Genomic DNA, 12028 nt, shown 5'->3' on the forward strand with positions numbered 1-12028 from the left:
GGCTGGCGAAAGAGAGAGAGTGAAGGGGTAAGTGCTACACACATTCAAACAACCAGATCTCGTGAGAACTCACCATTATGAGGACGGCAAAAGGGAAATCCAACCTCATGATGCAATCACCTCCCATCAAGTCCCTCCCCCAACACTGGGGATTACAATTCAACATGAGATTTGGGTGGGAACACAGAGCCAAACCATATCAGGTACACATGGACGTAGAGAGGAGAATAATAGACACCAAGGATTCCAAAAGCAGGAAGAGTGGGAGAGGAGTGAGGAGGATTGAAAAATGACCTGTTGGGTACAATGTTCACTATTTGGGTGATGGGTTCACTAAAAGCCCAGATTTCACCACTACACAGTATATCCATGTAACAAAACTGCACACATACCCCTTGAATGTATAAAAAAGAAAAAAATCATGTGTCAAGAATTCTTAGACAATTCTACTGAATGAGATTTTTCCTAACCACCTTTCATGTAGCAATGCTCGAGTATTTCCAAGAGGGTGATGGACCACAGAAGAAAGTAAAAACAGGAGATTTATGACAGATTGGTGGGTTTGATGGATCTTAATCCACTCCTCTAGCAACAATGTGTTTGTTAAAATCTGGTACACAGAAGACAGAAATTTATATGGTACTTGAGTAGTGTATGATGGTAGCCCCTTTAACACTGTTCATATTGCAATACAATAATTTGCCTGCATCTTTTATGCTTGAATGGCTGCTAAGCCTGCTTGTTTTCCTTTCCTGATCTATTATAATTATTTTTTAAATATGTGCAAAAATACACACACATACCTTTTCCTGTTTGAGTTAGGGTTTCCAGACTCCAGAAATTTTGTAAGAGCCAACACATTTCCAATTTTTCAACCACTGCAATTTTGGCAAGCATACTTTCCCTATTTTCATTAAAGTCATTGATTAAATTATTAAATAGAACTAGGTCAAGTATAGAACCCTGTAGCGAGCCAGTGAAAACAGCTCTCTCAAACTTCAAGTCAATACTGAGTTGACCCAGGATTTCACCTTCAGAAGCAAGCATGATCCAGGATGCAGTCACTCAACATATATGGATGCTTGAGGTCAAATCATGTACTACCTAATAGATTCTAAAGCTTCTTGACATGATTTGACCTCAAAAAGCTTTAGAATCTATTAGAGGAGATCAATTTATACATGATGCATTAAAAAATAGTACCAATATTCTATGAGCCTAAAACTAGGGTGGGTTTTTTCTTTTTTATAAAGGTATTTATTTCTCTAAGGCAAAAGTCTAAAAATCATTATGGAAACCATTATTGATAAAGGTCAGAAAGGATAAGGACACCTAAAATTTTTTTTTTTATATACTTTAGGTTTTAGGGTACATGTGCACAATATGCAGGTTTGTTACATATGGATGCATGTGCCATGTTGGTTTGCTGCACCCATTAACTCGTCATTTAGCATTAGGTATATCTCCTAATGCTGTCCCTCCCCCCTCCCCCCACCCCACAACAGTCCCCGGAGTGTGATGTTCCCCTTCCTGTGTCCATGAGTTCTCATTGTTCAATTCCCACCTATGAGTGAGAACATGCGGTGTTTGGTTTTTTGTAAGGACACCTAAAATTAGTGAAAAGGTATGGCTCTGTCCTGATTTCTCTGGTAGCTGTCAATTTTTATTTAAAAATCTCTACTATGAAATGCAGAAAATTACGGTAATAATAATAATGAAGTGTGCCTCTTCTAGTCCAAGGTGAGACCTCCAGTTGTGCACTAATATACCATTTTCTCCTAACTCTGAGACTTGGCAGTACCAATGATCTCATTTTTCTTTTGTATCATCAACCTCTCCCTCTGTACAGGTTGTTCATCTCAAAATACATGTTGCAAATATTTTACCTTATTTTCCTTATAAGTTACTATAAGGAAAGTATGATTGAAACAATCCAATTAATATACAAACATAAAAACATGGTGAGAATCTTTTAGTGGTAAAAGTTTCCATGTTAAATGAATTATTCTGTTATGAGATATAAGTTGTCATTGTCTAGAATAAATTTGAACGTATAGAATATTTTCTCACCCACAAGTAGCTATAGGTAAATCCTACTTTAAGAAAACATACATAAATGAAGATTTATTTTGAACACGTAATTGAATAGCGGTTTATAACATCGTAAACTTTTCACACAAAACATTTTTAACGTTTACTACTGACTTGTTTTTCAACTTTTATTTTACATTCAGTGGGTACATGTGCAAGTTTGTTACCTGGGTATATTACCTGATGCTGAGGGTTGGGATACGAATGATCCCACCGCCCAGGTACTGAGCATAGTACCCAAAAGTTAGTTTTTCAACCTTTGCTCCCCTCCCTCCTTTCTCCCTCTAGTAGTCCCCAGTGTCTATTGTTGCCATTTTTATGTCCATGAGTACAGCATGTTTAGCTCCCACTTGTAAGTGAGAACATGGACTTTTCACAAAATCTGAAGTCAGACGGAAAACTTACGTAGTAGTTTCAACAAAAGATAAATTATTATAGTAAAAAAAAACAGCAAATATCTGATTTACAAAATAACTATTCTCTATATAAAAGATTAGTAATGGTCTTTTTTTAAAATGTAGGCTACCCTTGTACCCTTAAATGACAAAATATTTTGCAAAACCACTTATGTATACCTGAGAATGGTAATCTGAAATAGATAATAATTGGAAATTATTACCCACAAATTCAGTTGCCACCAGCTATTCTTCAAATCAATCTGGATTTTGTTTTGTTTTTTGTTTTTAAGAGTGGGGGATCTTGCTATGTTGCCTAGGGTGGTTTTGAATTTCTGGGCTCAAGGTATCCTCCCCCTTCAGCCTCCCAAGTGGGATTATAAATCATTCTTTTCACACATTTACATTCCCACAATGGATTGAATACATTCTGATTATAAAAATAATATATATTTATTGTAAAAAATGTAACATGGAAAACTACAAGAAAAAATCATTCATAACTTTACTTCCAGGTATAATCATTTTTAAGATTTGGTGCATGTCCATCCAATCAATTTCCCAATTTTTACGTAGCAACAAAAAACTGAATATACAATTTTGTCTCCTGAATATTTACTAAAGTTTAAGTCATAAATATTTTCTTATGCCATTAAGCATTTTATTTAAACTTCCTTTTAATAAATATGTATTAGATCACTGTATGAATGAACTTTAATCTATGTAGGTAGTTATATTAATTTTGGACATTTATACCTTTCATATTTTTGCTGTAATAATGTACTGCAAAGAACATCACGACCCTCACTTTTTATCATTTCCTGGGGATTAATTTCTGAATCAAAAGACATGAACATTTTCAGATTCTTGATGCAGTGGACTTAAGAACACAGGTACAGTGTAGACCAGGGGTAAGGCAACTTACTGAAAAGAGAAGAATTAAGTAAAAGTCTATATGCTAAGAGATGGGGCCTCCATCATTCACTCTCTTAACCCACTTGGCAGCCAGAAAGACATCCCTGATTGGAGAAATGGACCTAAGAGAAAAGATCTGCAGATAATGACATTCAGAGGTCCTACAGTCTAGTCCTAGAGTAGCCAAGTCCGAGCTAATTACCCTAAAGTTTAAAATTAATCTATTACCATTTATCATTAATCTGTAATCTATAACCTATGGTAGCTCACATTTTAAACTACTATGCTCCAGTTTCTCCATTTATTCTCCTTCAGTGGTTCCCCTTACCATTCTGGCCGGTTCTGACTTAGGGACAGTCTACAGTAAGAAGTCACACACGCGTCACTTTTCCCACGATGGAAAAACCACCAAGCTAATTTTGTCTTCTCTTTGACCACAGGCCATAGAATAGTTCACTGAAACACCTAATGCCCTAGAGTAGAGACTGTCTCCTGGGGTCAAGTGTATTTTAAAGCAAATAAATCACCCAAAAAGAGAATAAAGCCACACTAGACAAGTCAGAGTCCACCTTTTTTTTTTTGAGACGGAGTCTCGCTCTGTCGCCCAGGCTGGAGTGCAGTGGCCAATCTCGGCTCACTGCAAGCTCCGCCTCCCGGGTTCGCGCCATTCTCCTGCCTCAGCCTCTCCGAGTAGCTGGGACTACAGGCGCCCGCCACCACGCCCGGCTAATTTTTTTTGTATTTTTAGTAGAGACGGGGTTTCACCGTGGTCTCAATCTCCTGACCTCGTGATCCGCCCGCCTCGGCCTCCCAAAGTGCTGGGATTACAAGCGTGAGCCACCGCGCCCGGCCTAGAGTCCACCTTTTATTCACTCTTGTACCTGCAAGGACTAGAACTCGGCCTGGCACATAGCAAGTGATAATACACATTTGCATGGACAGATGAAGGTATATGGCTTCTTCAGACTGAATTTAAACTCCTATCAAGAACAGACAACTACTTTGCCTCTTCCCCACTCATTTTCGGGTCTTCCACAGAGCAGCCAGAGCCTCAGAGGCCCTTGAGAGTTTCCTCCACTCCTCCCTTGTTTGCAGCGCTAGAAGCTGCAGGTGGTAGTTTCCTACACTGGGGGCGGCGCCTGGACGCGGGTGTCCCTGGCCGAGGCGGCCTCGCTGTCCTGGAAGGGAGGGTGAAGAACTGCATCCCGCACTAGGCGGCGAAAGAGGGCAGCGCCAGGCGGCGGGGTCCGGAGGCGCTCGACGGCTCGCCCCCAGCGCCAGAGACAGGCTGCGTGTTGCGCCAGTGGAAGAGACCGGAGAAACCCAGACGTGGAAGAGGGGGCAGCCTGGACTTCGAGAGCCCGGGTGGGGGTGGCGGCCCACAGAGCCCCCACCTGCCCCGGGCCCCCACAGCTAGGAGTGGCCGCGCCGCCCGTCAATGCGCCGGGCTCCGAGACCGGCAGGGGAGCACGCGGGCGAAGGAGGGGCCGCCGTCGCTGACACCACGGCCTTCAGCCCTCGGCTTCCGCGCGTCGGAGGCTGGCACCTCCAGGTGCCCCGCGGCGGCCGGAGCTGTGCGGGGGCCAGGTGGTTCGGCGGGAGCCGAGGCTGGGACCTGGGTGACCTGTCGTCCGCCCCTGCAGCGAGTCTCCAGTGGGCATGTTTCAGGTGGGCAGGTCCAGCATCCCCAAACCTGCCCCCCGCAGCCTGGAGGACCTGGACTCAGTGCAGCGTGTCCTGTTACACAGGTCAGTGCAGGGCCCCGGGGCGGGGGGCGAGACCGCCTTCTTGCCCCGGGAATGTTGGTGAGGGAGGGGCCGCTTTTCTTTCTGGGGTCTTTCTGGAAGCATCTGACTTGGGATTCGCCTTAGTGCGGCGCTGGCCGCGGAGGGCCGTTGGGACCTTCACCCCACCCTTTCCAGAATCGGGTGCCAGCGATCCACCCTGTCCCGCTGCCGAGACTGGCCCCGCGCGGGTCCCGGTCACCCATCTCCTCCGGAAAACGCTACCTTAGGAAGAAGAGAAAGTAAGATTAAGCGAAGCTGCCCCTTAACACCTCCAGGCTTCTTCCAGCAAGCTAAGAGTTTTGTTTGAACTTTAGTTGTGACTGGAATGGGAAAGAGCTTCTTTTCTAACAAATCTAATTCTACCCCACCCCCCTCCCACACACGCGCGCGCATGCGCTTGCGCCCACACACCAACAGCTGCACAAAAGAAATTTAAGAGTTTCTCTAGGAAGAATGAGAACCCTAACTTTCTGTAAGCTGCTAGTGCATTAATTTTAACTGCCGGTACTTTCGTCCAACCTTACCCTTCATGCAAAATAGACTAACAAATATTAAATCCTGTGGTTACAGTGATGGGTTTATAGAAGAGAAAGAAATAGTCCACATGAAGAGCTAATTGTCTTTCCATTTTAAGAGAGGATGGATGAAATACCAAGCAGTTAATGCTGCTTTAGCTCTAGGAAGGCCTGGCCTTCATAAGACGTTGTAGGGAAAGAAAAACTCTTAGAAATATATCTAAAGTATCTTTTGAATACATTTGTGGCGAGAAAGAGTAAGTGGCGCTTAGTAAATATCTGTCAGGGGGAGGTTTATGTGAGCCCTCTCATCTGTAAACGTTTCAAGTGGCCCTTTTAAGTCTTTGTACAAAACCATATGAGCTGTAGAAATCCTGTTCTATTGGAAGTGTGAGTAAAAAAGAAAAGTGTGCAAGGGAGAAATCGGGTGTCTACGATTTCAGAGCTGTCTTCTGAAACCTGCAATTTTCTGCAGTTGGTTTCCCCCAACCCCCAAAGAGCCCCTGCCAAATAAAATAAAATATTATTTAACGAGCGGTGAAAAGGGTATTCTGCTAAATTCCCAAAGACAATTCCCCCTGCATTCGATAAAATTATAGTTCAGGAATAAATCCCAAGAAGCATTAACTAAAAACTGATTCACAGCATGACTTTGTTGTAAAGCCGGGAGGGGTGCTAATTTTAAAAGCTTAAGACCTTGCTGCAACAGAATTTCTTTATATTTCTCATGTTTTAAATGTCAAGTGCCAAAAAATTTCAAACTGATGAACACTTTAGGGTTTCAGATCCAAAGCACAAACCTGTCCGAATAAACTAGGCAAAAGAATATGTTTAAGCTATAGTCATCAAGACTGAGATGATTATTTCGGAAGTAGTGGAATATTTCTAGAATAACCTGCTCAGTATTACAATGAAAGGCTACTTTATCTGAATTACAAATAACTGCTCTCATATGCTAGAGGAACCAATGGAATCTGGAACTATAAATGTGTTTGTCAGTATCATGGCTAACGGTGCTTTCTTTTTAACATTATACGAAAATCGTTTTTGCTACTGCAATGCATTACTCTTATTAGTGGTTATTATTTAGTGTTTTCAAACACACACTTAAAAAACTTAGACATCTGTAGAGGTTTCTCTTTGATTTAATGCATCTGTATTTCACACAAGTTCACATCTAATCAAATGTCTTTTGCTTGTATATACACAGATTTGTTTAGGCATAATATTATATAAATTAGGGAGATTTGATAACCCTTAAATCATACTTGTACTTATCATAGTTTTCATGAACTATATCAATGCATGGCCTATTTTAAAAGTATTACTGTTACAAAACTTCTATGTTTTTCCTTTAAAACATCCATTGTAAATTATATACAAAATTTGGCAATTGGAGAGACTAGTAGCCATGTTATTAAGAGAAAATAACAGACTATTCTATTTTATTTTAACGTCTTACTTTAAAGGGTAAGTCTTGTGAGTGTATCCTTTTTTAAATTACTTGTATATTTTCCATTGCAAATATGGTTTTTAAAATGTAAAGCATTAAATTGCTGTGCTTTTGAAAAAGATACTTCAGCCAAAACAAAATTAAAGCAAAGTTGAAAACTTTTCTCTGCATGAGGTGCTAACTTCAAAATGTCAATACTAAAATAACAATAGCTCAGCAAAATAAATTTAGCTATTCTGCTTTTTGAAAAAAGTTACACATAAGTTGTCTGAGTCAAGGAAAAGCATCCGTATTGTATTTCTCAGTTACTTAAGTTATTTTTGTGTCATCTTGATTATAATAACCAAACAATCCTATAAATACTCAGTATTTTGCAAATTTTTTTTAAAAAAACATATGCACAATACTATTGCAAATTAATCATTTCCTTGGAGTCCTAATTCTTCTGTTGCACAGTAGTCGTGTGACTTGGCAAGACTTCCAACTTATTTGTATTTTCCCCTGTTCTTTCTGTAATATAAAGGGATAATAACCACCTCACAAGGTGTTGGCGTGAATTTCTGATGATATGGAAGTGCTTTATAAAACTAAAGTTCTGTCAAATATAAGGGATTATGTTAACAACTGTTCTATAATAAAAAACTAAAACAAAACACAAAATGATAGCTATTCCTAAAGATTCTGAGAAGATTCAGCCAAGTGACTTTGCCCAAGGCCTAACAGCTAATGAATGGTGCTGGTCCAGGCTAGAGTGCTGGTTTTTTGACCCCTAAGCCAGTGGAGAGAGTGAACTAGAGGTGATTCTCAAAATTTTCGATGACCCAAATTTCATACTCTTACCAAAGGTGAAAATATGCAAATTCAAAATACCGCAGCTATCCAGAATTCTCAGGGGGTATGCCCAATTAAGTAATATTCCTGTTAGTAAAAGAGTATATAATATCTTTTTAAGATCTAAAAATAAAAACTAAAATGAATAATTAAAAAACCAAAAGCTTTTGAAAATATAGTATAAAGTACACACTGCTCTGTTTCTTAAGGTATAAGGCATTAGATTTCAAGGGTTATCTCATTTGATATTCAGCAACCCTGTAGAGTAGGCAGAGATTATTATTGCTACCTTCAGATGAGGAAACTGACTTTATCCACTTCCACTTGGTTATTGGTGCCAAAATCAGGATGAGAACTTGGATCCCCTGACTGGAGAATGCATGGCACTTACAGATTATCAAGTATTTTTTACAGTCGATGTCAAATTATTGTAGGATTCAACAATGCTGTGAATTTTTTTTTTTTAGGTGCTACTTAGGGCATTTGGCAGTCATTTATAAACTATGGTTTTTTGGTAATTCTCATGTCTGCCTTTTGTTTTCTACTTTCCTCTTCATCAGCAGATTGTCAGCCATCAACAATTTCCGGGGTTGTTGTATTCCTGTTTTAAGGGAGCCTTCTTTCCTTCTGATTGGCAGCTATTGATCTATAGTGGTAGAACAGCTTGCCAAATTTGTTATAACTTGTAAATGAAGATATAAAATGAAAAGAAATAGGAGTAAATGAATTGGGTTTTGGGCTTGAGCTTTGTGTCATCTATTTTAGTCTCACTTGTGCTTCTGGATTCTCATCTGTATTCCATTACTATTCAAATGTGGAATATATCATCTTATTGCAGGTAAGTTCTATGCATTTTAACAAGTAATTCAACTTTTATAGAGGGAAATGAGAATTTTAGACCATAATGCAATTCTGTACATTTAGGATTGCTGAAATGTTATTTTGATATATAAACTCTGAAATTTGAAATATTCTACATAATAAAGTCTCACTTTCTAAAATGCTATTTTGTTGGTCTACCAAGTTATTTATTCATATTTTAAAAATAATTATGGCTGTCATTATTACCACATAGTTCATAAAGTATTATTATTTCTGTGTTCACAATTAAGGCAATATTAGTTTCTAACAAAACTCTTACGTAATTTTTACCTTGTAGTTTAAATTTTTAATGAATATGACCTCATGTGGCCCTATTTTCATTTACTTCTCATTGCTAGCTTCTATTACTACTAGAGAAAGAGCTCCTGAACCTGCTAATGATACTAAATATTTAATTATGTCCTTATCTGGTGTATTTTATGTCAGAATTGTATTGTTTGCCTAATCAAGATGGTAATCTATGGAAATAAGGATGTCATGTCTCATATGAATTAAATTAAACATATTTGGGCTTCAGAAGATGGCTGGTCATTTCGTAGTGGAAAAGGGAAAATGAAAATATACCCCAGTCTAAATCTCTTAAATCTTCTTGCAATTGCTAATTATGAAACATACAGAACATTCTTTTAAAGGCCCTGAAAATGGCATCCTATTCCTTTCCTTTCTTCATGCTTTCAAAAATCTTAAAATATTTAAGCTTATTAAATATTAGTAAGGTTAGTAGAAATATGATATGTAAATTTAGAAATATGACTAATTGATACTACACCCTGAAAATTAAAATAAGGATAAAAATGATTGCTATTATTTCTTCTTTGATGAAAGATCAAGCAAGGTGGTAAATTTTGTTGTTGCTCACTTTTATCCATTTAACTAACACATGGAAGTAAATTAGCCAAGAGAGTTAACGTAACTCAGGGATATAGCTAACGTCCTAGCAGGTATACTTTCATGTGGCATTTTTTGCTCCAGTTCAGCCTTGTGACAAGTGAAAGACTAAAGAGAAAAAAAAAAAAAAAAGACCCAGTCAGGTTCTCCAGGAGATTGTCATTTGGTGGCAATGATAGATGTATTCCTATTTTAGATATAAGACAGACTGATATTAGTTGTCACCTAATTTTATGGGATAGATTATGAGGAAAGAGTAGAAAAAGGAATTCGTACTGAGGTAGGAGATGTGTGTAGGAGGGCTTTTGGAAAAAGGTGCTATTTGAATTGGATCTTGAAGAAAGGTGTAGTATTTCAACAAATGAATCTTGGGTAAGTATCATTCCACAGTAAGAGAACTGTGTGAGTAAATGAGATAAAATAGCTGTTTTATTGACGCTTTATGTGCTAGGTATTTTACATGCATTAACTCATTAGATTCCAAACAGTCCTGTGAAGTAAGTACCATTATCTGAATTTACAGATAAGGAAAGTGAAGCTTATGGAGGTCATTTGCTCAAGGTTATGTAGATGATGGATTCTAGAACAGGGAGAGAGGTCTGTCTGCCAGGCTCAAATTCAGGAGGTGGAAGTGGGTTCTAGCCTATTCAGGGAATGACTAGTGAGGGCCTCAAAATCTGTATAACAAGCTCCAGTTGATTCTTTTGAATAGGAAGGTTGATCAGCTTGATTAAGATGTAACATGGAATAAAGCATTTAACTCCGAATTGGTGTTCAATTGTTTGTAGAATTGGAGAAAAAAATTTAAAAGAAGCTACACAGTTTGGACCTTGTTCTTTATTTAAGGAGGTGCCATGCAAGGTTTATGAGGCAGGGTATGAAACTGTTAGATGCTTACAAAAAAAAATTGATGAAAAATTTGTAGGAAGAAAATGTGATATTTTACTAAAATTTGTAAATGTCCTTTTTGAATATCTTATTTTATTTTTTACTTCCAATAAGTTGCTTTTAAAACAAGGAAAGATTAACTTATTAAAGAGGTACCTAAAGCACTTTTTATTTTGAAATGGGATCTTAAATCATTTCTAATGTTTAAGATTGTGGCGAAAGTAAGCATGTATATTTTACCATGAAACTCAAAATAATGAGTATAGTAACTCCAGCTTTTTAAAATAATATTGTTTCTCTGATTTTAAAAGTAATACATTTTTTGTTGGATCTCAATGCTAATGGAAATATTTGTTTCCCTTCCTTCCTGTCTCCACTTTCTTCAAACTTCTGACCTCATTACTTCCTCCATCACTTTCAGCTGGCAAGGTTGCAGCCTACTTACCAGACGATAAACACTGTCACATGGAGACTGCCTCAGCTTCCTGCCTGAAACTGGCAAGTCACCATCCACACCAGCACCCTTCTTTGGCTCTTCCCCCTAGTTTTAGGGAAGAGGTGTCCAGGGAGGTAATATCCCTCCTTCTGTGCCTTGGATGCTATCCCCTCCTACCACCTCAAGGACCTCCTGTTACCAGAAAGGGGTCCCAATCCAGACCCTGAGAGAGAGAGTTCTTGGACCTTACCCAAGAAAGAATTCGGGGCAAGTTCATAGAGTAAATTGAACACAAGTTTATTAAGAAAGTAAAGGAAAAAAGAAGGGCTACTCCATAGGCAGAGCAGCGGCATGGGCTGCTTGACTGAGTATACTTATAGTTATTTCCTGATTATATGCTAAACAAGGGGTGGATTATTCATGAGTTTTCTGGGAAAGGGGCGAGCAATACCCAGAACTGAGGGGTCTTCCCTTTTTTAGAACATATTGGATAACTTCCTGACATTGCCCTGGCATTTGTAAACTGTCATGGTGCTGATGGGAGTGTCTTTTAGCAACTAATGCTCATTATCCTCACTGCTCATTACTCTAATTATGATTCAGGTATAGTGAACAGTGAGGATGACCAGAGGTCACTTTTGTAGCCATCTTGGTTTTGGTAAGTTTTGGCTGGCTTCTTTACCGCAGCCTGTTTTATCAGCAAGGTCTTTGTGACCTGGATCTTGTGCTGACCTCCTATCTTATCCTGTGACTAAGAATGCCTAACCTCCTGGGTATGCAGCCCAGTAGGTCTCAGCCTTATTTTACCTAGCCCCTATTCAAGATGGAGTCGCTCTGGTTCAAATGCCTCTGACACTCCTTTTGCCCATTACCCCTTTACAAACTCCTCCTCCTGATCTTCACCTTTAGTAACATATAGACCTCTTTTAAGGAAAAAACTCTTGTGG

General features: G+C 38.9%; 1 protein-coding gene across 1 annotated transcript in view; it reads left to right on the top strand.

Moving 5' to 3' along the window:
• The first annotated feature begins 5041 nt into the window (after positions 1-5041).
• Positions 5042-12028, top strand: part of INTU (inturned planar cell polarity protein) — a 92876-nt gene continuing 85889 nt past the window's right edge. The window contains exon 1 of the mRNA XM_058436736.1: positions 5042-5149. Coding sequence (XP_058292719.1) covers positions 5061-5149 — 89 coding nt within the window. The 5' untranslated portion in view covers positions 5042-5060. The remainder of the gene's footprint in view (positions 5150-12028) is intronic.

This window comes from Hylobates moloch, unplaced genomic scaffold (assembly GCF_009828535.3).
Source record: "Hylobates moloch isolate HMO894 unplaced genomic scaffold, HMol_V3 SCAFFOLD_3, whole genome shotgun sequence".
NCBI classification, from domain to species: domain Eukaryota; kingdom Metazoa; phylum Chordata; class Mammalia; order Primates; family Hylobatidae; genus Hylobates; species Hylobates moloch.